The sequence below is a fragment of the Lynx rufus genome, unplaced genomic scaffold, assembly GCF_022079265.1.
Source record: "Lynx rufus isolate CCGP_SWC_20201006 ecotype Redwood Valley unplaced genomic scaffold, mLynRuf1.p SCAF_7, whole genome shotgun sequence".
Taxonomy (NCBI): domain Eukaryota; kingdom Metazoa; phylum Chordata; class Mammalia; order Carnivora; family Felidae; genus Lynx; species Lynx rufus.
This window is the reverse complement of record NW_025814889.1, coordinates 136,295,133-136,321,762: the sequence shown is the minus strand read 5'-3', so window position 1 is coordinate 136,321,762 and position 26,630 is coordinate 136,295,133. Positions and strand designations below refer to the sequence as shown.

General features: G+C 59.2%; 1 protein-coding gene across 1 annotated transcript in view; it reads right to left on the bottom strand.

The window, feature by feature from the left end:
* Positions 1–1,888: 1,888 nt before the first annotated feature.
* The window catches only part of MPPED1 (metallophosphoesterase domain containing 1), a 61,537-nt gene continuing 36,795 nt past the window's right edge, over positions 1,889–26,630 (bottom strand). Inside the window, exons 3-6 of the mRNA XM_047064978.1 lie at positions 24,151–24,376; positions 5,084–5,199; positions 3,198–3,311; positions 1,889–2,007 (exon numbers count right to left, since the gene is read on the bottom strand). Of these exons, the coding sequence (XP_046920934.1) occupies positions 1,889–2,007; positions 3,198–3,311; positions 5,084–5,199; positions 24,151–24,376 (575 nt within the window). The remainder of the gene's footprint in view (positions 2,008–3,197; positions 3,312–5,083; positions 5,200–24,150; positions 24,377–26,630) is intronic.

The following is a 26,630-nucleotide window of genomic DNA, read 5'->3' as shown; positions in this document are numbered from 1 at the left end:
AAGTCCTGTGCCCCACGGAGCCCAGCCGGCCTCGGTCAGGGCGGTGCTGCTAGGCTCCCGTCGTGGACGATGCCCCGTGGGGAGCCCCACGTGAGTAAGGAAGGAGTCGTGGTCTCCAGGGATGCCGGGTGCTGGGCTCAGAGATCAGGATCCCTCTGTGGGCCCCAGGGGCTCTCTATGAGGAACAAGCTGGAGGGGTCCCGAACCGGACCCTTAAAACGTAAGTGCCTTGTAGGGGTGGAGCTTTGGGTGGTGGCAAAGCAGGGGTTATGAAGCCAGAGACCAAGGCTCAAGGCCTGCCTCTGCCCCTTTTGAGCTGTGCACCCTCAGGCAAGTGACCTCACCTCTCTGATCTCCATCTCCTCATCTCCAAAATGGGGCCAGCAGGGCTAACCTTGCAGGACTGCCTGAGGATTAAATGAGATTGTATCTGCAAAGGGCTTGTGAAGGGCTGGGCCTGGGGTGAAGTGAGTAAGGCCCTCCTCCCAGAGGCGCGAGGGTGGGGGGGGTCCCAAAAAGCTCGGCAGGAGAGATAAATGTGATGCTATTTAACCCAACGTCTTTTAAAAATCCAAATCGATTCAGAAAAATAGCCAGGATGGACAAAACATCAAAACTGGAAATAAAGACAGGATCTGCCCTGCACACGGGGACCCTGCCTCTCCGGCCTCACCCTGACGAGACCCTGCTGGCTCCCTCTCCCTCTGAGACTCAGCCCAACCCCCCCCCCCAGGCCTAATTTAAAGAAAAGAGAAGCCCCCTGCGGGCAGCTGCCGGAGCCCAGGGCCCCTCTGCCACCGTGCTGCCCTCCCGTTAACAGGACAGACACTGACAACAAGGACTGGGAACCATTCAGCCTTCTTCAGCTGTGGGCCCGCCAGACAGGACCCAAAGGGTGCTCGGGAAATTGCACCGAGGGATGGAACCCCATTCAAGGATGGTAGTGAGAAACACGGGATCCACTTTATCAAGTTAAGAAGTGCGTGTGTGTATGTGTATGTGTGTGTGTGTGTGTGTGTGTGCGTGTAGGTGCACACACACTCGCGTGGGCACACACACGCGGCAGCGTGGCCTCAGTCTGCAGAGCCTCCAGCCTGTTGAGCTCTGCGGAGCACGGGACCAGGGGCCGTCCATGACTCGGGAACCCTCCAGCCGGTCCTGGGCACCGACGTGGCTCGTTCTGTAGAACCGACCCCCCGGACCCAGGCTCCGAGCAAGTACCTGGAGGTTGAGGCCACTGATCAAGTCAGCAAAGATGCCCACAGGAAGAAAGCAGGGCCACGAGGCGAGGCAGACGGCTTATTGGCCTGGCCGGGTGCGGTCCGAATTCCTGAGACGTCCCTGATCGCTCCCTCGAGGGCCTCGGCTGTGAAGCAGGCCCGTCTCCTCTCCAGCCCGGGAGGAGAGGGCGGGCTGTTCGCACCCCGGCTACAAAACCTCCCACCCACCCCCAACCCTGGGGCTTGCAGCCACACAGACCCTCGGTTAGAGGGAGCTTTTGTGCTAGAACTTCCACAATCCGTCCAGAAGCAGCAGCTTCCCAAACCCACGAGGGTGTCCGACTGAGAAGGACGAAGAGGCCGTCAACTCCCGAGCGGGACGGGACCACAAGCTCTTTAGGTCCTCTGACAAGGTACACGCGGAAATGTACACGCAGAATAATGAGTGCGGAACCCCTGACAGGGACCCGCAGGCTCCTGGCTCCAGGTGACCGAGGCTGAAGAGTCAGGGGTGATTTTCTTCATTCCAAGGCCTCAACCCATCCGTTGGGCTGGTCCCCTCGACCAGACAGGTTGCCTGCATGGAAGGAAGGGTGGTTGGGGGTCCGTGCTCTCGGCCAGGCGTACGTAGCTGATGTGGGCAGGAAGGGCGGAGAAGGCAGGGGCAGTCAGGAGTTCCGGGGTGTGGGGAGGTCAATGACTATGGGCGGGTTCACAGGCTGGTAGTTCACGGTGCACACAGACGCGTTCACATAGGTGGTCGTCCCATCCGCCATGACACCGTACCCTGGAAAGTAAGCACACGCCTGTCAGGGCTGAGGGGTGAGGCCAGGACCCAGAGCAGTGAGGGGGTCTAGTGGGTGTGGTGGTCAGAGGGCGCTCGGCCACGGTGGGCTGAACAGGTCTGGGGCAAGCTGCCAAACCCCCCCCCCCCCGCCACCGCCAGCTTTGCCTCTTCGTCTATAAACGGAGGCGATGGAGACAGATGTTCCTCCCAAGTCTGCCGTGAGCACCAAATGGGATACTAATCCATACACATCACCAGTGAGCTCCTCGGGCCCAGGGGAGGGGAGGTCTGCTCTCTCCTGCCCTCTGACAACGCCCGGCCGTGGCCCTCAGGGAAAGGGCTGAGGCTTGTTTGCTTCTGGGCTGGAAAGCGATCTGATGTGGACCGGGCTCTTGTGAGGCCCAGCGGCCCTGGCCCCAAGCAGACACGGCTCTGGGGGAAAACACGTCAGGCCCCCTGCCCCGTGGGAGCCCGTGTGCTCTCTGGCAGCGGGGGGGGGGGGGGGGTGGCCCCAAGGACAGGGAGGCCTTGGACAGGTGGGACGAGGGCTCGAGAGGAACAAAAGGAGGGGTCTGCCCAGCTGGTAACTCGGATGCCGTGCGTAGGGTGCGGGCGTGCGGGCAGCCGGGGCTGGGGCTGACCTCACCCGTCACCTCACGGCCGCCCCGCCCGCCGCCCCTCAAGGTGAAGTGGCCGTCCCCCGCCATCCCAACGATGTGGACACGACGCGTGCCCCCAGCCCCCCCCGGGGACAGAGCCAGAACGCCACGTCCATGTGTGTGGGGGGCGAGGGGGTCGCCAGAGCGCCTCAGGCGAGCAGGTGGCCCTCCACAGGCTCTAGGGACGCAGGCGACAGGACCGGGCCGCCAGCCTGAGGGCGCGCACAGCGCACCTGCCGAACCTGACCCGTCCTCCGTGCCCCATCCGACGGCCGCTCCTCCCAAGAGCCCGTGACCCCGAGACTTCCGGGCTGGAGGCGGGGCCTCCCGGTCAGCAAACTCACCCCTAAGTCCCGCCAGATTTTGCAACCGTCTTCCCCTCATGCAAACATCTCGGCGGGAGCCGGCATGTTGGCACAGCGCGTGTCAGCAAGGGCTGAGACGGGGAGGAGGTGACGGGGCTGCAGGGGGACGAGGCGGCCCCTGGAAAGGGCCGGCGAGGAGCCCCCCCCTCCCCCACCCCCCACCGACCTTCGTGGATGTGGCCGAAGACGTGCAGCCGCGGCTGGACGCGCCTCTGCACCGTGTTGAGCAGCTCCACACAGCCCACCCTCTGCATCTTCTTGGGGACCCAGTCCAGGAAGCCTGAGCGAGGAGACAACGGGAGGGCGATGACGGGGTCCGGAGGCCAGCCCCCCCCCGCCCCCGCCCCCACTACAGCTCCCGCCCCCAGCGGCCTCAAGGGCGGCATCCACCCATTACAGAGATGAGCAAACCGAGGCCTGAAAGGGACAGGTGAGGCCCCAGGGCACACACGCCACCCCCCCCCCCAGCTGGCAGCGGGGCAGCACCAGGAGCGAGGTTTCCACGTCGGAACCTTCCCGAACAAACATCACAGACTCACGAGCGTGAACCCCATTCCGCACGGCGTGGCCCACGCCGCCAGCCTCCCGGAGCCGCCCCATATGGCGGCTGCTTATTATCCTCACATGGCTACACAAACGAAGAATAATTAATGACTCCAAGCGAGCGGCTCGGGTCCTTCTCGGCCCCTCGGCCCCTCGCTGTCTGGGTGGGTGAGACGGGTTTGCGCATGCTGGGGAGGGGAAGGGGGATCCTCCGAGTCCCGAATCAGGAAGGCGGCAACTGGCAACTGACACTGCCCGGGGGGATAACGGAGGGAGGGAGGGAGACAGACAGAGAAAGGGAAAGGAAGGGAGGAGGGAAGGAGAGAGAGGCAAGGAGAGAAAGGGAGAGGGAGACAGAGAGAAAGAGAGAGACAGAGACAGAGGGAGGGAGACAAGGGTGCCTCCGGCCTGGCCACTCTGTGCCCCTCTACCCGGCAGCCTGCAGGCCCTGGTAAGCGAGCACCGCCCAGGCTGGCCCGCTGTCCAGCGTCGTCCACCCCATCCAGCGTCACCTGCCCCGGCCCCACACACTGCAGGGGTGATGGCAGGTTCTTTGGAGGCAGCGGGAGGAAGAGGAGGCCGGTAGCGGCTGGACTGCTGGGAGTTTGGACAGCATTCTAAGGACTAGGGGAGCTATGGAGGGCTGTAGAGGGATAGCACGGCATAGCTGCCGATTCAGAGAACCCCCCTCCTGCTGCTGTGAGGAGACTGGAGCGGAAGGGACAAGACTCGGGGGCTGGGGGACCAGCGAGGAGGCCGTGGCAGTCATCAAAGAGACAGAAGACGCTGGCCTGGACCCGGGGGGGACGGCAGTGGTGGAGAGGAGAGGAAGGAGCTTTAGAGGTGGAATCGGAGGGGCGTGCAGACAGACAGGAAGTGTGTGTGAGGAAAGGGGGACGGGAGGCCTGAGAGAGCCCCTCGTGGGGCAGCCAGAGGGGGCCCAGAGGTGGTTAGCAGACTAACACAGGGCCGGACGAGTGGGTGAGTGGTGACATCAGCTCGGACCAGGGTGGTGGACCGGGAGGGGAGCTGTGGAGGGTGGAACCCACAGGCCCTGGAGACCGTGGGGGTGGGTGGGGGTGAGGCCCCCCAGGTGTCTGATGGGGTGGGAGGTGCACAGGATGAAGCCTCGAGAGCGACCTTGAAGGTATCCGGCCCCCAGGATCCCGGTCTGGAGAGTCAAGGCCCCAGCCCTGCCTTCTGACCTCCCTAAGCTCCAATGAGCCCCACGCGTAAAATGGGCAGCGATCTGACCTCCCTGAGTGGCCGTGGGGAGTCCGCGAGGTAACAAGTTGAACCCCCAGCACATAGTAGGTGCTTGGGAAATAAGGGGGGCGCTGGGGGCGGTTGTCCCCAGTGCCACAGCAGGTCAGACTCAGAACAGAGCTCATCCGGGATTCCTCTCGACAGGCCCGACAGATCCCTGATCTCGGTGCACAGGCCGGGCCACGCCCCAGCCCTCTGCGTCCGCTGGCCAGGCCAGCCGAGGAGGGGACAGCTGACTCTTACCCAGTGGCGGTCCGTGGGTTATCAGGATGTCTACGCCTTCGGGAATGAGGTTCCATTTCTCAAGCAGCGCTTGGCCTCGCGGGAGGTTAAAGCCCCAGCCGTAAAACCAGGGCTGCCTACGGAAGAAGAACAGGCAGTTCAGAGGGGACCAGTGAGCGCGTGGGGCCATCACGGGAAGGGGAAGCAGGCCACAGCTCCCAAGAATCTTCAGGGCTGGCTCGATGCTAGAAACCCAAAGTAAAGATGGGTATCGCCTGTACTTAGCCAGAATCCTGACCCACTTGTGGGCCGTGAGATATCCCGAGCATTCTCTTCCCTTTTCCCTTCCTTCAACACACTTTCTGGTTTTCTATGATGAATAAATACTATTTGTATCATTTTTATTTATTTATTTTTAACGTTTATTTCTTTTTGAGACAGAGAGAGACAGAGCATGAACAGGGGAGGGTCAGAGAGAGAGGGAGACACAGAATCCGAAACAGGCCCCAGGCTCTGAGCGGTCAGCACGGAGCCCGACGCGGGGCTCAAACTCACGGACCGCGAGATCATGACCTGAGCCGAAGTCGGCCGCTTAACCGACTGAGCCACCCAGGCGCCCCTATTTATATCATTTTTAAAAACGAGAGTTTAAAAAGAACCAGCTTCTGCCAGAGGCCCCTCTTGTTCCAAGCCCTTCCGAGGAAATTCACAGAGAACGCACTCACCTACCCCTCCCCGGAATGCTCTCCCGACCCCCCGCCCACAGTTGGGGCAGAGGGAGACTCAACCCAGAGAGAACGGGTTCCAAGTGGAGGACGCTCGTTCCTGCTTTCCCCTGAAGCTCCCACCCAGGCTGAGTCCATCTCAGCTCTAAGGACAAGGCCAGAGGGACCTAGGCCAACGAATGGAATCTCAACGTCACACGTAGACTGAACGATACAAGTCATTCCCTTGGGTTGGCTCCACGGTGAACACGTAACCTAGGCCCCTCCCCGCGGACCTAGGATACTGTCATCCCTGTGCATCAGTCAGTGAGCTCCTTGCCCTGGAAGCTGTCAGCAGCTATTAAGCTGTCCCAAAGGGCGACGGCTGGACCACAGGGCCCTGGGGAGCCCGCCAGATCAAATTCGCACCAGACACCCCCCATGCCTCTGTGCTTCTCAGTTACATGGGCCAACAGGAAGCCATTCGATTGGGTTTTCATTTCTAACAAAAGCATCCCCGCTAAGAAACATCCCTTAAGCACTAAGTCGTTATAAGTTCCCACGAGAGCATAGCCTTTTGGTGTTTACAAAGCCATCAGCATCGCCACAGTTATGGGGCCGAATCGTGTCCTCCAGAAACATATGTTGAAGTATTAACCCCCAGCAGCTGAGAATGGGCTCTATTCAGGAACAGGGTCCTTGCAGATATCATCAAGTTAAGATGAGGTGATACCAGATTAGGGCGTGCCCCTCATCCGATGACAGGTGCCCTTACAAGGTCATGTGAAAACAGAGACACAGAGAGAAAAGGGCCATCGACGATGGGCTTAGAGATCAGAGCGATGCTGTCTCCAAGCGAAGGAGTGCCGAGTACCCCTAGCCACCACCAGAAGCTGGGGGAGGACGGATTCTTCCTCAGGACTCTCGAAAAGAACAAACCCTGGTGACACCTTGATCTCAGACCCCAGCCTCCGGATCGCGAGAGAGTAAATTCCTGTTGTTTTAAGCACCCTGCCGCCGCCACCTCCCCACCTGTTACCCCAGGGACTTTCGCACCCGCGGCAAGGGTGGGCAGCCAGGTCTCTTCCTGTTTTACGGACGAGGAAACTGACAAGAAGGGAGCAGGAAATAGAAACCGTCACCTGCATTTCCTGGATACCTACTTTTTTTTTTGGCCAGGTGCCATCTAAGCACATCACAGGGATGGCTTACCTGTCACAAGAACCCTGTGAATTAAGGACTAAAGACGATCCCCATTTTACAGATGAGAAACCAGAGGCTCAGAGAGGTGAGCTAGCCTGGGGATTTGGGCCCCAGCGTGTGCTGACTCCCGGGCTGGGCACCTCACTACCGCTCGCCCGGCCAGCACAGACCATTTAAGTCAGCAGTGGAGCTGGGCTTCTGACTTCCAGGTCTCTCCCGTGCCCAAAGCTGCCACTAAAATCCCTCCCACGGCCCACACGCCCTTCCACGGTGACACTGAGGCCTCGGGCGGTCGACCCAACAGCTCTAGCTTTTGGCAACCACCCAAAGCACCTCTCTGGAACCCTGGGGGTCTCAGAGAACACACTTTGAAAACCCTGATCTGCTCACGGCAGGTTCCGGACAAGGAGACTGAGGTTCGGTGAGGGGCGGCGAGGGGCCCAGGGGCCCGGGTCACACAGCTCGTGAGCGGAGAAGTCATTGCTGAGCCGGATCGGACACTCTCTCCCCTCGGCCTTCCAAGCCCCGTCTATTCCATTCCTCCTCTTCCCTTGCACATCCGGGACCAGCCCAGGGGCAGGGAATAAACGGCGGGTTGACAAATGGTGTTGGGTGAGGCCTAAGTGAATGAATCAGTCTGTTTACAGCTGTCAAATGGGACTTTTCCTGTTGCCTTGGGATTGAAGCCGAAGCCTCAAAACTGAAAATGATGCCCCGTATCCAAAAGACAGACCCCAGGTGCCACCCAGGAAAACCTACAAAAGTGGGCAGAACCTACCGGGCCACCATCTATCTCCCCAAGCCCCTGCCAGCCTAAGTTTTGGCCTCGAAGGGAAGGGTTGTAGCTCCTGTCTTGTTCTGTAGGGGGAGCCAAGGAGGGTTCCTCATACCAAGAGATGAATGGGCCCCAGGAGAACCACCCGGACCGGTGGGGGCCTGGGATCTGCACTCTGAGCCTAGAGATAGATGGTGAGAAGCAGGCACAGAGGGACTGGGTCCCCAGGTTTGGGCTGCCCAAGGGACCCCCAACCACCGGAAGCACCTGCCAGGTGACAAGACCAGGTGGCCGGGGCTGGGGAACAGCATCTGGGTGGGTTGGCCTTGGGGACAGTGCCCTCAGAAGACACCTCCTATCACTGGCACATCCACATGGGGCTGCCCTTGCACATCTGAACAAAGGTGAGAGCTCTCTCCACAGAAAATGCACCCCTGCACGCACACAATTTTATACCCAACTTCATGGCAACCTTGGGGTCAGACCGAGCTGAGTGACAATGGGTACACCTCTTACTACCCGTGTGACCATTGGCAAGTGACTCAACTTCTCTCTGGGCCTTAATTTCCCCATCTGTACACGGGAATAATGATACCATCTCAGTAAGGCTGGTGGGAGGAATAAACCAGCGAATCCACCTAAAGTGCTTCAAACAGCATCTAGTTCAATGCATTTCAGCCGCCATAATCACCCCCATCACCGTCGTCATCGTCCCCATCACTCTCACCATCATGGGCCCCTCCTGAAATCCATCCACGGAGCCTGCATGAAGAACCTTCGACCTAGGGCTGGGTTTTTCAAACGGCATTTTGATGGGTCCCAACATTTTTTTAAAAAAGAAAAGAAAACATCACAGAAAAAGGTACCTCCTAGCAGGGAAAGGATTCTTCAGTTAAATATATTTATATTTAAATAGACACCCACAGATGGATGTACTGAATCACAACGTAAAATACTTCTCCTACCACGGTTCCTGGTCAGAAACGGTTGACAGTCCCGCTCCAGGGGCCAGCCCAGGCTCCTGCCCTAATACGCCGAGCTCCTGGCTCCGCAGTTTCTGAGCCCCTAGGACCCTGAGCGCACGCAAAGCCCCGCTTTGGCTGAGCCAGGGTTCAGGCACTGCAGGGAAGGCAGCAGCATTCTGGAAGGCACTCAGAAAGCCAAGCCTAGGGGTCCTCCCAGGAGCCCAAAGCCCCGTCAGCCTCCGGGGAAAGGAGCAACGTGTTTCTGGTGCTGCCTTCCAAATACGGGATCCATTCTTCAAAACTCTAATCAAATATTTACAAGACGGGACGAGGCCTCATCTGCATGGAGAGAAGGCATCTGTTAGTTCCTGTGAGCCACAGCAAGGGGTGGCTTTTTGAAAGAGACGCTTAGAAATCCATCAGAGACCCCGCAGACCCCCAGAAGCCAACCCACGCTTGCCTCCGCCTGCCCAGCTTCTCCTCGCCCAGCACCACGGAGCCTTCCCCTGGGGGTGGCGTCTCCCCATAGATGCACCTGCCGAGTTCTTGGAGACTCACCACCTCAAGTCCTGGGATGGTGGAATCCACCCTGCCCCCGGGGACGCCCTGAGAGGCTGCTCAAGGCCCTGAAGTTGGCATCAGACATCCTTCCTGGTTCTGCCCCCGGGCCGCTCACTTTACCTCTCCCAGCAGGACAATGGTGCCTATGTCCCCAGACGTTACCCCATGAGGGCAGGGGTGGGGGTCCTTCTTGTTCAGTGCTGTACCCCTGACACAGGGGGCAGGAAAAGAAGAGAGGGAGGAGGTTTAAAAGGACGAAGTTGTACTTCCATTAGGAAAACGCTAAGTACCCAGGAGCTCTGTCAATGGGAAAAGGGGGTGTTTTAGCTCTTACTGAAATTTTAGGGGGAACAGGAAGGGTCAAATCACACAGGCAGACATCCACAGGAGACATTTCCCAGGATGGCCCATGGGTTGGGGAGCACCCTTGTGGGGCCAGGGGCTTTCTCCAGGGTGGCCAGGAGCAGGACCAGAGCACTTGGAGAGACAGCCTCTTCAGGGTGAGCGCCCTCCCCAGAGGCCTTAGACCAGCCCACGGGGCCCGGAAAACTCTCCAGCCCCTCCTGGATGACGTGCATTTGGGTTTCTGCCACGGGAAGAGGTGGTGCCAGTTCAAGGTGAAGTCAGCCCCAGATGGTCCATCGACCTCCTCCTCATCCGGTCAGGCCCCTTAGGGGCCAGAGGTGAAGCGCAAGACTGCCCGGGTTTCCAGGCCGACGACAGGGCAGGCAGAGGCTCAAAGGCCTCCCGCCTAAGCAGCCAGGGTCCAGCACCCCCACCCGCCCCCGCTACTGGCCCACCCACATCGGGAACAGCCAGTGGTCTGGGACTGCGAATGCCCAAGACAGGATCCCGGGACCCTGCAAAAGAACATTCCCCGTCTCCAGTGTGACCTAGCCCTGGGACCCAGCCTCGCCACGCGGAGGGCCAGGAACCCAGCGTCTGCACGCCTTCCAGGACACGTCCCAGACCCCAAGGAGGTCGGATGAATCAGAAACCCGACTGAGCGATGGGAAGCGGCTCTACGTCCTGAATTTCTGTCTTTCTGTTCTAAAGTAACCATTGGAATAATTTTCTTACAGAATGATAGTTGCCATGACAACCAGAGCAAATTTTCCTTTTCTGAAACAGATGTCTCATTTAGTTGAAAATTAGAATGTGAACAAACCCATGGGAAAAATTAATTCAAACTTTAACAGAGCGCTGAATACAATGTAATCTCTCAGAGGTTAACCCCTTAACAGCTTTTTTGTGCGCTTATGGTAACCTTCGAATCCAGTCTAATTAAGCCCGCTTAGCCAATATAAATGACCTCCTCGTGGCCAATCATTAAATGATTTCCCCCCGAAGCGTGAATCCCGGGTCCCCGACGGCAGAAGGGAGGGGGACGGTGCTCGTCTAGAGCCGCTCCGCTTTGCCAGGTAAGGCGTGCAGCCCCCAGGCGGGGGTGTCCCCTGGGGCCATTCAGGTAGCCTGAGGGGTGGCCACCCATTTCCCGGGGATGCTGGGGTGTGTGGACAGAGGAGGCCCCAGGGTGCCCCGGAGTGGGGCTGGGCCCAGGGGCACACCCAGGCCAGGGTACGATGCCCAAGGGCAGGCATCGGGGGTTCCCTCGGCCAATGCCGACGGGCGCTGCGGGGACCCCAAGAGGGCACCCACACCAGCACACCTCCAGGGGTGTTCCATGAGCCCCCAGTCCTCACACCCACTCTGGGAGGCAGCTGCCATCACTGCTCCATTTTACAGATGCAGAAACCGAGGTGTGGGGAGGAACAGAGACTTGCTCAGGGTTACCTGGTGCCCAAGTGACGCAACCAGGGCTCAAACCCAGAGAGCGGATTCCAGAGCCTGGGCTCTCTGCCTTCAAGCCAGAATTATGCAAATAGGACCAGGAATCCTGCCTCCCCTTCCTCAGCAAACCCCTACTTTACCGGCCACTTCCCCATCTCAAATCAGCCAACCCTCAGGACAAAGTCCGGGGAGGCTCTCACTTTAAAGTCACCGAAACAACGGCACAGAGAGGTTAAGAGGTGTGTCCGAGGACACACAGGAGGCAAGAGAGATCCCAGGGGTTCCTGGTTCCCGCCTCCTGTGCCCAATGGGCGACTGGCCCAAAGAGGATCCTGCTGGGGTGCTCAGGCCACAGGTTTCCCCCTCTTCAATGGCAACTGCCTGCCTGTCCCTCTGAGCAGCTCCCAGTCTCCCCTGCCAGGTCCCAGCCCCACCCCTGGCCCTGCCAGGTCCCCTCTGAGCCTGGCTGGACAGAGAGGAAGTAGCCTGTGATTCTGGCCCTTGGTGCCCCACCTCTCAACTGTTCCCCTATGTGACTCCTCTACTCCAAAGCCTTCCATGGCTCCCTATGCCTGCAGGACAAGCCCAGACCTCACGGCCTGGCACACCGGCCCTTGGGCTCCGTCCCAGCCCACCTTTTGAACTGTCCTGCTCAGATTTCCTGCTGAACTCACCACCTGCCGGCCACAACAAGCCTCTCTGTTTCCTGAACACAGCCCAGCCTTGCCCCACCTCTGGGTTTTTGTACCTGCTGTTCCAGCCATCTGAAAGGCCCTTCCTAGCCTCACCTCAGAGTCCATGACCCGTTATTTGTTCAGCCTTGGCTTAAAGGCCCCCTCTTCCAGGAGGCTTCCCCTGGTCACATCATCCCCCAAGCACAGGTGACCCTCCCTTCTCTGCGTGCCCTCATGGTGGCTCCTGCAGGGCAGGCCGAGGTCAAAATCCCTCCTGCCTGACAGATGGCAGAGCCCAGGCGGCCTCAAGGAGGGTTTGCTCCCGGGATGCAGGAATGAATGAATGTAGGATAGAATTAACAGCAGGTGCTCTGCCCGGAAGGCAGGCAGGTGGGAAGAACTAAGCATCAGCCCCCTCTTCTGCACCCCCTCCCAATGGGAGCCCCGCCCCCCCCAGAGCCCCTGGAGTCCCGAAGCCCCGAGAGCTGCAGCAGGAACCAGCACGAGAACAGACACTCAGCCTCCACTGGGCATCCCGCCTCCCGTGACCTGCCCGGGGGGGCTCATGTGCCCATTTCACAGATGAGGCCTCAGAGGGGAAGCAGGCTCGGTGTGCTCACACCCTCTGCTGCGTCCGACTCACCTCCTTTGGGAGAACCCCTGCCTCCCCAGGCCGCCCACTCCTGGGCTGGGGGTTGAGGACGGCTGCCCTGCCAGGTAGAGGGGACAGCCTGTCACAGTGGACCCCGCGGGGCCACACATTCTCACTGCCACCCCTCATGCTACGGAGGCAGAGGCTGCGGTCTGAGGAAGGCAGTGGCCCCACTCCCCACAGAGAGGAAGCTTCTGCCTTCTCTCAGAGACGGCCAGTATGGAGAGCATCTCAGATGAGGCTGCCCCGTGTCACTGTCCCCAAGTGCTGCCCGGGACACTCTCGGCACTCCAGGGAGGTTGTGCTCCCATTCGGCAGCAGGGGAAACCGAGGCTCAGAGGTCAGTGACACACCCGGTTTCCCCGAGAGGGTTCATGCTGACCCCTCACCCCACAGGCGGTCCCCTGACCCCTGGGGACATCCCACAGTGCTGGCTGCCGCTCCCACCTGCCCAGCTCTGATAGAGGGGTTGGTCTTTCTCCTCTGCCCTCCCCGAGGGCAAGGGCGAGGCTGAGGGAGCCACCTCGCAGCGGCAAGGGCAGCGGCTGCCAGCGAGGGGGCAGGGCCACGCGGGCTGGCAACACGTCCCCAAGGACTGTCAATCACACACCTTGCCCTGGCACACGGCAGTTACCACAAGTCAGCAGCAAGATAAGTGGAACCGAAGAATGGGGTCCTTTGTCATTCCTAATTAATTTCCCCCACCCTTCGGAGGTGCGGACCATTCATCTTTTGTTTCGCTGGGACTCAGAAGGCAGACAATTCGTTTCAAACATTAATCTCCTGTAGAATCGTGCGCATATGTGTTGAGGGGCCCTCTGTAAAGAAAATAACAACAACGTGGAAGCAACAAAGATAAGGACAGGAAAGGGGCAAAGGAGAAATTCTGCGTGAGAGAGAGAGGAGCGGGTGTGTGTGTGTGTGTGCGTGTGTGTGTGCGTGTGTGTGAGTGGAGGCAGCACAGCATAGGACCAGGGACCATGAGGAATTTCTTCCCGACACCAGAGTTCGCCGGCTGCCTGTGGCACGTGGGGCTGGCGACCGCCGGAATCCAGCGGAGGGAGGAGACAGGACGTGAGCGGCAGCCGGACCCTTGGTGGCGGGCACGCCTGTGTCGGCTGGCTCCCGACCCCCTTCGCACTGTCACAGGCCGGCATCAGGCTCGGGTGGGGCTTGCGGCCAGTCCCAGGGGCAGGCGGGCCCCGTGGCTGCCACTGAGCACAGCCCATCCCCGACCCAAGGGGGCAGGCGGGGCAATAGCACCGAGGTCGAGGTCGCAGCGATGCCCCCCCCCCCCCAGTGGCTCTGCGTGCCGCCCTCATCCCGCCCTTGGCCGGCCCTGGGAGGGGAGAATCTGAGTCTGATTTCACAGAAGCAGGACCCGGAGCTCAGGGAGAACATGCTGGGCCCAGGGATCCAGGAAGCCCCGTCGGGGCTCTGCATCCGGCCAGCGGGACGGGGCCAGAAGGGAAGAAGGGCAGAAGGGAAGGAGCAGCTGACGAGGTTGCCTGCTGGCCGGTCCAGGCCGGTCACTCCCAAAGCTGACCAAGCCCACCTGCCTGGGCTGGACCCCCGAGCAGCTCTGCCTAGGGCCGAGATCTCAGGCCAGTTCCTCGGCTACCCAAGCCTCACCTTCCCCATCTGCAAAATGGGGATGAAAACAATCCTGACTCGCCCCGTTGCTAGGCAGGCGGAGCAGGCCCTGGGGAGCTTGCTGAGTGAGGGGTCTCAGGGGTCGTGCTGCAGAAGAGGGAGGAGAGCCGGGAGAGGAAGGCCACAGCCCGTGCTAACACCACCTAGAAACACGAGACGAATTCTAAGAAACACAGCTTTAGGTACACAGAGACCAGCAGCCTTTGAACCAGGGAAGGTGGGTCTTCCTGGCCCAGAAGTAACAAGCAGGAGGCCTCAGGGGCTTAAGGGGAGGGAGCTGGGCCTGCCACCCTCCCTCTGTAAAGCTGGGCCCCCAGAGGGCTTCGGGGGGCAGGCAGGGAAGTGGAGCAGAAAAGGCCACCCCGTGACCACATAGAGGCAGGACGATTCCACCAGATGGAAGATGCCCTTGACCCCCGGGCCAGGGCTTGTCCTCCAGCAGGAGGGTCCACGCGGCCCAGGAAGCCCTCGGTCAAGAAGCAAAAGTAAGCCATCCCTAGCCACGTGCACCCACAGACCGAGGCGGGCACACTTCTGTCTTATGGGCACCCCCAAACCAGGCTACACCCCCAAACTGGGCTGCCCGGGACGTCCCCGGGCAGAGCTTCATAGAACACCAGTGTGCAATCCCACTGGCCAACGCCCCAAACAGCTTGGGCAATTATTACAGGGAGACTAAAAAAAATAAATAAATGTTTTTTTGAAAGACTGAAAAGGTTTTCTTAAGAGAAAGAGCAAAGCATTCTGGGTAAGCGGCTTGGAGCTGAGCCACAGCGGCACCTTCCCTGTGCCTTCCCCGGAGCGCGGTGGAGAGGGCACCAGTGGCAAACGGACTCCGCAGTGTTCCTGGGAAGGGCGGTGTCCCCGAAGTCGGGGGAGCCGTGGCCACGGGGCAGGGGGGGCTTCCCTGTGCCCCCAGCAGCCTCTGGCTGCAGCCGGGCACAGCGGGCCATGGGCGACCACAGGCCTCAGGCCTGGAGGGTCCCAGGACCTCAACCACATCCTGGCGGGAGCCTCCGGGGCAAGGAAGAAGCCAGGACTTCACTATATTAGCCTCTATTCTTTTTTTCTCCAAAAGACTTATCTAATGAAGTTAAAAAAGAAACCTTTTAGCACCTCTCTGTACCCAGTTCTGGCGGTGGGGGGGAACCATTCTCCATCCGGGTGGAACCCGCCTCTCAGGCACTGGGGCACCCGAAGCAAGTCCCTTCCCTTCTTGGGTCTCAGCCTCCTCAGCTCTCCAGTGGGGACAAGGGTCCAGACCCCACTGACGGCTAAGAAGGTTAGAAGCGGCTGAGCGCGGGGCCTCCAGGGCAGCGGTGAGAACAGGTGCCGTCGGGATCATCCACCAACAAGCAGACCTTTGCTCCTTAAAACGGCCAGACGGCTCAGTTCCTGCCCCCACCCCTCCCGGCGGCCTGTCCTGCGCACACAGGGAGGGAAGGACATGGAAGGTTCGGCCCCTGCCCGCACCCCGTCCCCCGGGGCGGCTCAGTGGGCACCCCCTGGCTGTACAGGAAACCTTGATCTCTGGGCAATCCAGGCAGCGAGCTGTAGAGGGTTAGGGGGTGGGCGGGACCACCGTGTGCCGACTGGCTACTCTGTGCCAAGCACTTGATACCCATGACCTCCCAGAATCCCGAGAACAACGCCACAGGGGGTCTACCCATGCTGTCATCTCACAGAAAGCCTGGATTCGGACCCCAGATCCCCCGGCCGGGACCCGCCCGGCAGCACGAGCGTTCGAGCGTGGCCTGGCGTGTAAAGAGAGCCAGTCCCCCAGGCCCCTGGCTCCCTGGGAGAGGGGCAGGGCACCTGCCTGGAGGAGGCAGTGCCAGGCCGCCAAGCTGAGAACCAGGATCCGCGCCCAGACGCCCAGCAACGGCCGGCAGCCACTTCTCAAAGTTTAATGTCTCAGCAGGTTTACATTCCTTCTTTCAAAATACCAGAAGTAATTAGACCAGATGGACAAGCTGCATGCCAATTTCACTCCCTCCCGCGCTCCTCTTTTTTTTTTTTTTTTTCAAATCAAGGCCGTTTTCAGTTAAATGAGAACAAAAAAATGTATCCAAGACCCATAAATGAATACGGTATGTATACAGAATTTTTTCCCAACGCTTAAGATTCTGTAACAGCTGAGTTCTTCCTCTCTTCGGCGGTTGGTTCCCACCCCTTCCTCTAAGCCGGGCTGGTGAGGGCTCAGCGCAGTCTGTTCCCGAGGGGCCCGGACGTGGCTCCCCTGAGGCCTGGAAAGTCGCGGTGCCCCAGGGACAGCGGCCCAAACACACACAGCCCTGGCGAGACTCTGGACTGCGGGCCTCAGTGATGGAGCCTCTGCCGGGGTAGGGAGGGAACGGGGTGCGGCGGTGGGGGGGCAGGGATCTGGCCTCCAGCCTGGGGGTAAGTTGAGAGACGGCATGGGCAGGCCCTGATTTAGAGAGACCAGCACGGAGGAGGAGGAGGAGGAGGAGGAGGAGGAGGAGGAGGGAGAGGAGGAAGGACGCTGCAGGCAAGGAGGCTGAGGGTGCACTTGGAAGAGGCCCCAGAAAGACAGACGCAGGAACGCCACGCCAGGTCTGACTTTTAACTGAGTCCCCACGGCCCGCTATCTGTCACCTGTCCATCCAGCCATCCATCCAACAAACATTTATTCTGCTAAGCCAGGCACTGTACAAGACTGGAGTGAGGACCACCAAACAGAGATTCAGGTCCCTGTTCTCAGGAAGCCCCAAACGTTCCAGTAGGAAAGAAAACCGTCGCCAGAGTAATTACGACAGGGTGGCCCTGTCGTGGACGGTGAGGCCCTAAGTGGACGGAGGGAGCAGCAGAGGCCCACACACAGACCCCACGCGTAAGGGGGAAGTGGCAGTACTGAGCAGGAGCAGAAAAGGGCAGAAAGGGCTACACGGCAAAGCTTCCGGAAGACAATAGAGACGTGTCTTCACGATTCCAGGGAGGCGGAGATTTCTCGAACAGAGCACGGAAAGCAAAACACCAATACGGCCGACGACACCAAAATTCAGAACTTCTGGCCATCTGAAGGCACCGCAAAGAGAGAGAAAATCACAGAGGAGGAAAAGCCACTTGTAACGTTACAGCTCCTGTTCGGAACCCCTGAAGAATCTCTATGAACCAATAAGAAAGAGACAGACAACCCAATTATTTTTTTTTAAACGGGCAAAAGACGTGAGCACTTCTCAAAAGAAGAGATCCAAGGGTCTGACATAAGAGTCTCAGCCTCACTGGCCATCGGGGGACCGCGAAGGAAAGCCGGCCTGAGGCACCAGCACAGCAAAATGGACGTAATTTAATAAGCCCTTACAACACCGGGGCCCCCCGGGGGGCTCCGTCCGTTCAGCGTCCGACTTCGGCTCAGGTCGTGATCTCGCAGTCCGTGGGTTCGAGCCCCGCGTCAAGCTCTGCACTGACCGTCAAGAGCCTGCTCGGGATTTTCTCTCTCCCTCGCTCTCTGCCCCTCCCCCACTTGCGCTTTCTCTCTCTTCCAAACTAAATAAATAAACTTAAAAATAAATAAATAAAACACAGCACGATATAATCCTGAGTGGAAAAGAAGACACCACACAATGCCCAGTGTAGCAGCCCTTTTCACAAAGAACCAGACTATCTCAGGCCAGGGTGTTCATTGTGAACTTCAGATAAACAACAAAGAATTTCTTAGTGCAAGTATGTCCCAAAGATTGCATGGGACATACTCATAAATTATTCTGTCTGGCTCATCACCTGCTGCAGGTAATGGTGCCCTGTCATGGGGGGTGGGGGGGCGCGGGCACGTCAAGGGCCGATGGGAACCTGAAGGCAAGCCTGGGGCCAGGGACGGCCTGGGTCAGCACGGGGTGTCAGCGGTTATGGACACCCCCCACTTCATCTGAGCTCCCAGAGGGCAGAGCCAGGCCTGGTCCATTTCGGGGTCCCCAGAGCCCTGCAGGGGACTGGGCACATGACGGCCTTGTGGCCTTCAGGGTAGGTGGCCCCACAAAAAATTGGAACGATTCTCTCTCCCAAGCACAGCATCTGTCTCCTGGTGGCACCACTTAGAAGAAAAGCCGATCGCGGTGACCACGAGTTTGCTTTCTGTGTCCCCTCCCCAGCTGGTTCTGGAGAGTCCTCAATGTCAAGGCCAGCCTGGGCACACTGCCCTCCCTCCGAGTGCAGGACCAAGTGCAGAGCATGCCAGGACATCCCCTGCGTGGGGATCATCAGTGCAGGCAGATGCGGGAGGGGCTGGGAGGATACCAGGCCCAAACACAGCGGGTCTGTGCTTGCACGCCCCTTGTGATGGGCAGCTCACCACTCAGGAAGGTCTCACCACCTCTCTTCTGGGTTCCTGCCTGCAGGATGGTCTTCCCTCGAGGATGAGAGCCTGCCTTTTTCTCTGCCTTCTGTGCCCCGCCCCCATGCCTGCTAGGGTCACACTAAATAGGTCTGTCTCTCAACCTGGGTCAGCCTCGCCCACGTGCTTCCGACGCCGATGCTATGAGGTCCTCGTGGCTAGTGCTGCTTTATTCAGTCTCTGATCTCCCCGCTGGTATAACTAGGCATCTAAAGCTGGAGAGAACGTCTCCTTGTAGTGTCCGGGTGAGTCCACACGTGAAGAGCAGGGAAAGGAAAGGAAAACCCGAACATCCGAATTTAGTTAACAATTGCCACGAGCTTTGCCTTGTGCCCAGGTGGCGGGGGCTGGGGGCTGAGCCTCGACAGACAGTTGGGGGGAGTCGGTGCATGAGCCCCGCACCAGGCAGAATCGGCCCCGGCTGTGAATAGCCTCCCAGGGACAGGTTCGTGCCGTTTCCCACGGTGCCCCTGGTGCAGTTGGGACCCCGAGGCTCAGAGAGGCGTGACTCCCCAGGTCAGACATGGAGCGAGAGGCAGAGCCTAGGGATGCGTCTGCCGTGTCTGGGCCCAGGGAATGAGCACTTGACTGACAGCCGGGCCTGCGCCTCTGAGCGCAGTCTCCCTTCCGGGACTCAGCTGTGATGTGCTGGGTCCCCATGGATTGAAAACACAGGGCGACAGGCAGAGGGAGCTGTGACTCACTGAGAGAGCTGAGCGCCCAGGGTGAGGGCCTCCGCTCTCCCACCGCGACCCACCCCCAGGCTGGAAGCCACGCTCCGCGCCCAGAACGCCCACGGCCCCTCAAGCTGTTCCCTCTGTCATACCCTTCCCCGGCCCCCCACCCTCTGGCCACCTGTGCCTCTTCAGCCCCTGCCCCTCCCACGGGAAGCCTGCCCGGAGCCCAGCTCCCAGGCCCTGGCCCCCTGGCCTTTGCGGAATCAAGGACTTGGTGGCTGATGTGCCTCCCACGGGGGACACAACCCCGTGAAGGCAAGAGCTGCACCTGTCTGGCTCCCAGCATGTCCCCGGGACCCAGATCAGTGTGTGGCACTCAATAAAGCCCTGACAAATGAAGCAGGCAATTAACAGGTCACCCTGAGAACATCAGTCGGGTGCCCTGGCCGCCATATCCTCACGGGGCCAATAAGGCGTAGGCGCATCAGAAGGCTTTTTGGAGAACCAAGGAACACACATAGAGCCCGTGGTTCTGGGCCTGGCACGTAGCAGGTGTTCATACGAGGACACCGAATGGCCTCTAACCTGGGGCAGAAAGAGCCCAACTAGGAGTCTAGACAGCCAGTCATTACAGACAAGCTGGGCAGGCCAGGTCCTCTACTTGCCCTTCTGTGAAATGGGATCGTTAGAGTCCTGGCCCTGCCTTGGGGGCTGTTGAGGTATCAGCCAGAGGAGAGCTACCCTCCCGGCCCCCACCCCAGGGGTTCCCCGGTAACAGTAATTACGACCAACCTCCAGGGCCTCGCTCTGGGCCAGGCCTTCCCCTGGATGGGCCCACACAGACCTCACAACTGCCTGCAACGTGGGTGGGGTCATTTCCCCACTCTACAGAGGGACCAGAGAGGTTAAGGCCCTTGCCCAAAGTCACACGGCTACATAGTCACGGTGCCCCGATCTGAACGGCCTTTCCCTTACCAACCAACTGCCCGGCCACTGCTGTTGCTATGATTCCCGCCACCGGCTCCCAGCCCCAGATGGGGCCTACGGGAAACCAGGGCAGCTGCTAGAACGCCAGCTCCCAGCCTGCACGGGGAGCACAGAGGAGGTACCATTTAGCCCTCAGCATCGAGGGCTGTGAAACAGCACCCCAAAGAGTCTGGTGGAGACCAGCACAGAACGGGGCTCAGAGATATGGCTCCTCTCCTGCCTTCTCCACCTGTGGAAACCCCACTTCAAATCCCCCCTCCCACAGGGAGCCCTCCTGGATTTCACCAAGGCCTCCTTGGGTCCCTTCTCTGTCCTGCGCCCCTCCCACTCCCACAGACAGGACGACGGGTAAGGACGTCAAGGAGAAAGCAGTAAGGCCCCAGGAGAACCAGAACTAAAGAGTCTAGAACTGTCCGTGCTGGAAGTCACAAAAGCCAAACGCAGGCGCCACTGGCGGCCCAAGCACAGAGCAGTCGCACCAACCGCTGGCCTCACTCTGGCCTCGGGAGCACCAGGATTTGGCCTCCGGCTGGCACAGGGGACCACGGGGCCCTGGCCCTGGCCCTCCACTCACCCATGAGCCCTAAGAGTAGGCTGCCAGAGGGGTTCTTCAGTGCCCAGCCCTGGGGGTGCACACAGCTGCTCTGGGGGGAAGTGGGTGGGCGCAGGGGGGCACCTGCCCGTCCCCACCTCCTGCCTGTCCTCCGTCCCACCTACTGGGTTCTGGCCAAGCGGTGTCAGAAGGTTGGCCTCTGGAGCAAAGAACAGGAATGGTGTCTCTGTTCACGGAGAGCTTGATGGTGGGGGCACCGGGCCCGGCCGAACCCCCGACACTTCACGACCACCCTCTGCAGGAGATGTGCTGCCACTCCCGTTTGGCAGGGAAGGGAAGTGGGGCACAGAGAGGTTAAGTGACTTGCCCAGGGTCACACAGCCAATCAAGGGTGAGGCCCAGGTTTCAGCCCAGGCAGTCTGGTTCCAAAGCCACACTATTAATTCCTACAGAACATGACATTTTTGAGAAGGGGTGTGTGTGCATGCGGGTGTGTAGGGGCAAGGGGGTGTGGGAAACACGGGGCACAGAGACGCTGTCCAGATTGGCTGGTCTGGTACCCGAAGGCCTTCCCATTGGCCCTCCTGACTCCCTCGCGGGCCTCCCGCTCCAGTCTTTCTGCCGTGCCCAGACAGACTTCTTCTCCAAGTCTGGGCTCCGGCGGCCTGCCAGGCAGATTCAGCCACCTCCCCTCTGCTCCTGTCCTGGGCACCGAGCTCACCATGTCCTCCAGTGCCCCAGCAGTCCTCATCTGAGACCTCAGAGGCTGCGGGGAGCTCATGGGGACCAACCGCGGACACGGTGAGGACCAGAGAGATGACAGCAGGCACCTCCTGGGGCTCAGGGACGGTAGGACAGCACATGTTCCCTCTGCCCCACGAGGAGGCCTTGGCAGGATGGGACAAGGTCCTAAACCCACCCGCAGCCTCTGGCCACCAGGTGTCATGGTGTGGCGTCCAGCAGGCAGCCCAGGGGTTTCCCAGACACTGTGTTGGTAACAGCTCTCCCTGAAGTCCCTGCACCCTACAGTCCCCGTGTGCCCCCAAATCGTCCCGCAGCCTCCCTGCGTGTACTACTCTGACGGCTTCGGGCCCCGTTACCCCTCCATAACTGGGGAGGCCCTTCTCCTCCCTCATAACTCAGGTCACCTCACCTCCTCCAAGCAGCCTTCTGGGATCATGCCACACTTTCAAGGACATGTGGTCTCTCTCCACTGTGTATGGTACCCTCCTCACCCTGCCAGCACTTGGCACCCTGTGGCTATTGCCAGCTGGGCCTCTAGGGAACACTTGACCTGTCCACCCGTAGAATGGGGACAGTGAATCGGTCCTCTCAGGGCTGAGTACGAATTAGAAACAATGCTTATGAGACTTTAGCCCAGGGACCAGCTAACAGAATTTGCTCAGGAGTGATTTGCTGCTGCCACTACCACCATCCCCATCATCACCACTGTAACGGCCATCCCCATCATCATCACCACCATCATCAACATCACCACCATTATCAACATGACCACCATCATCATCATCACCACCACCACCATCACCTTCATCACCATCATCACCACCATCATCAACATGACCATCATCATCACCACCATCACCATCACCATCACCATCCCCATCATCACCACTATAACGGCCATCCCCATCATCATCACCACCATTATCAACATGACCATCATCACCATCAGCAGCACCATTACCATCATCACCACCATCATCACCATCACCTTCATTACCATCATCACCACCACCACCATCATCACCATCACCACCATCGTCATCATCACCACCATCATCAACATGACCATCATCACCATCAACAGCACCATTACCATCATCATCACCATCATCACCATCACCTTCATTACCATCATCACCACCATCACCATCATCACCATCACCACCATCGTCATCATCACCACCATCATCACCATCAGCAGCACCACCACCACCACCATCATCACCATCACCATCCCCATCATCACCACTATAACAGCCATCCCCATCATCATCACCACCATCATCAACATGACCATCATCATCACCATCATCACCATCACCACCATCGTCATCATCACCACCATCATCATCAATATCACCACCACCATCACCATCACCACCATCACCATCATCATCACCATCACCACCATCACCATCACCACCATCACCATCACCATCCCCATCATCACCACTATAACGGCCATCCCCATCATCATCACCACCATCATCAACATGACCATCATCACCATCAACAGCACCATTACCATCATCACCATCACCTTCATTACCATCATCACCACCATCACCATCACCACCATCATCACCATCAGCAGCAGCACCACCACCACCATCATCACCATCACCATCCCCATCATCACCACTATAACAGCCATCCCCATCATCATCACCACCATCATCAACATGACCATCATCATCACCATCATCACCATCATCACCACCATCACCACCATCACCACCATCACCATCATCACCACCATCATCAACATGACCATCACCACCATCACCATCACCACCATCACCACCATCACCATCATCATCACCATCATCACCATCACCATCATCATCATCACCATCATCATCACCATCACCATCATCACCATCACCACCATCGTCATCATCACCACCATCATCAACATGACCATCACCACCATCACCATCACCACCATCACCATCACCATCCCCATCATCACCACTATAACGGCCATCCCCATCATCATCACCACCATCATCAACATGACCATCACCACCATCACCATCACCACCACCATCACCATCATCACCATCACCACCATCGTCATCATCACCACCATCATCAACATGACCATCATCACCATCATTATCACCAGGGCCCCGATGGACCCACAGACCACACACAGAAGAGTCACAACTTGTTCTCACCTTGATCCCCACCAAGACAGGGATGAGGCCAGATTGTTCTGCATGCCCGGCAGAGGGTAAGGGTCTGATGTGGACTTGTGATTAAAACGACACAGTACACCAGGTCTCTGGCCTTCCACGAAAATTCCAGCTGCCTTTCCTCGGCCTGGCTGATCAATCGTCCCCCCTCACCTATGCCTCTTGTCAGGGGACATGGCGATAGGGAGGCTCCTGGCATATAGAATGATGGTTGAAAGCATGGGTTCTGGAACCGGAGTGCCAGCTTTGCCCCCTCCCTAGCTGTGTGACACTTGGCAAAGTCCTCACCCTCTCTGTGCCTCACACTCTCACCTGGAAAACGGGGTTGATAACAGTTACCCACCTGTGTGTGAGACAGTACCGCACGGAGGACACAGCTGATATGACTACTTGCCAGTTAGATACAGGGAAACCGAGGCTCAGAGAGCAGCCGTGACCTGCCAGGGGTCACACAGCGGGTGAGGGGAGAGCCCAGATTCAGTGCCCAGCAGGGATCCGGGGCTCCCCGGTGCGTGTCCGCGCCCCACCTCCCTCCGCGTGTTCAGCCTCAGCTCCTCCAGCGCCCCCAGCCGAGGTCGGGAAGGCGCCCGGCGCACTCACCACGGGGAGCCGTAGATCCGGAAGCCCCGCACGGTGACCTCCGAGTCCTGCAGGTAGATGCAGTTGGTCAGGAGGGACTGCACGTTCTCGTAGTTCTCTGGCTTCAGCTTCGACACGGACGGGAAGTAGTAAAAGTCCTGCTTGATGAGGTCAGCCATGAACTCCTGGTCAAAGGTCAGCTCGTGGTTGCCAGCAATCACGATCTTGTACTCGTAGGGCAGGCTCCCTGCAGAGGCGGACGCAGACAGACACACAGCACATCGCTGTCGGCCTTCTGAAAGCCACGACAAGGCCCCGGGGGAGGGGGGGCAGCGGGCAGGGACAGACGACGGCCACCAGCATCCCGGGCAGAGCAGCTCCTGCCGCCCGCTCCCAGCGGGTGCCCTCGGATCAGCCCCATCATCATCCCCGCAGCCCGTCCGCCCAGGCGGCCGCTAGGGGACAGGCCACCAGACCCCAGGCCGCGGGAGGGGCCCGCGCAGCTTCCTCCAGGCCTCTGAGCTGCAGCGTGCCTCGCCCCACGCTCAGGACTTGCCCGCCTCTGTTTTCTGTGTCTGGGAGACTTTTCTCCGGACAGGAGACCCTGACCTGGACCCCCAGGCCTACTCCCCCAGCCTCACTGTCCCAGGGCCCACCATGAAGTCCAAGTACGACCAAAACAAAGCTGGCTATGCGTAGCATACATTGAACCAGTAACAGGGTCCTTCTGGCCCCGCTCTGCGCAGAAGCCCAGGCAGAAGCCCAGGCAGAAGTCCACGCCATACCTCCTGCCTGTCCTCTGGGGCCCCACCTGGCAGATGCCCTAAACAGGTGTGGGGGCTGCCTCCCAGATGCTTCCAGCGCAGCTGCCCCCCCCACCGGCACAACCCCGTGGACTCAGTAAACCGCCACCCACCCCCAGCCCCCACCGCTCCCCAGAGCCAGCCTGGCCCCAGGCTCGGGGCCCCCTGACTCCCCATCTCCCACCAGCCTCAGCTGCCGGGCTCGCCGGGCCTGGAGAAAGAGTCGTGATGGCACCCGTGGGCCCTGATTTGGATGAAAAATGAAAAGCTGAAGGTGAACCAATCCGGAGGCCCACGCCCTTCTCGCGGCCCCTCCCGGCGGGGCGGGTCCTGTGGGTCGGGCAAGCACTAGGGGTTCGTGAACACAGCAGCCCAGCTCGGGGCCTCGGATAGGAGTGTCCAGGCAGGCAAGTGGTGACATTCCATGGCCACTGCACAGAGAAGCAGTCGTGGCCATCGGAAGGAACTTCTAAATGACCTGACTCTGGTTTCTGAAGGAGCCACAGCGACAACAGGGGCACTAAGCTTTACCATCACCTGTGTCAGCAAGACAGTCACTTCACTTGTCCCGAATTCTTCAGCATAAATGACTAGCTCACGTGATCCCCGAGGGTTGCTGGAGCACGTGCATTGCGCCGGGCACCCACCACGTCCACGGTGCCGATGTAGAAACTGAGGCGCAGGGGACACCCGGGTGGAGGACGTGTGGCCTGGGGGTGGCAGAGCTGGACTCTGAGCCAGCCCCGCGTGGCCCCTGACACTTTCCACCTGCTTGGGGAGAGCCCAGGAGAGCGCCCCAACAAGCCCAGGTCACAGAGCTGTGTCCCAGCACACCGAAGGCCACGGCCACGCCTCTGGCTCTGGCCTTCTGTCCTGGCGCCCCAAGGTGATGTGAAAGGGCACCTCCCAGGGGTCCTCAACCCCCCCTGGCTCCTGGCACACGGAGAAGACTGTCTGGCTGGTGGAGACCCCTCCCTCACAGTGCATCTTCTCTGATCCCGGGTGACCGTGACCCTCACAAGAGCAGACACAGGGTAAAGTGCTTAGTTTTGGGGCCAGCTGACCTCGGCTCAAATCCCGGCTCCATCAACCATCATCTGAGCAAGTCACTTAACCTCTCTGAGCCTCAGTTTCCCCTCTGATCAAGGTGGGTGTGCCTGGGGAATGCCCCTTCCTGGGGGCTAAGGATCTCTGTGCCTCCCCCCCGCCCAGGCTCCACAGACTTCCTTCCCTGTGACTGGCTCCCCAGGGGGAAACACAGTCCAGGAACAGCAGGGCCTTCCCACCCTTGACTGTGACATGAAACCCTATGTCCTCTGCTGTCTGAGTGTTTTGTCATGAACCCAATTCCAAAAATGCTCCAAACCCTAAGGATTATTTGCCTTGAGAACTGACACCCGCAATGTTGGATCACATGTGGTCGACCTGTGGTCAGACCCGACTTCCCATAGGCCTTTTAGGGAGAAGTGTGTCTGCCCAGGCCTGTGTGAGCTCCAGAAAGGGGCAGAGTGAGTCTCATGACAGACAATAAATCACCATCATAATGAACAATAACAATGTTTCAGGTACTGTACCTACAATTATTATATTCTAATCGCGAGGAAACAGAACAGTCCAGAACCCAGTTAGAAACTTCCTTCTCCACATCCCCACCCCACCCCGGAAACTGGGACACACAAATCCTGTCTAGCCTTGAGC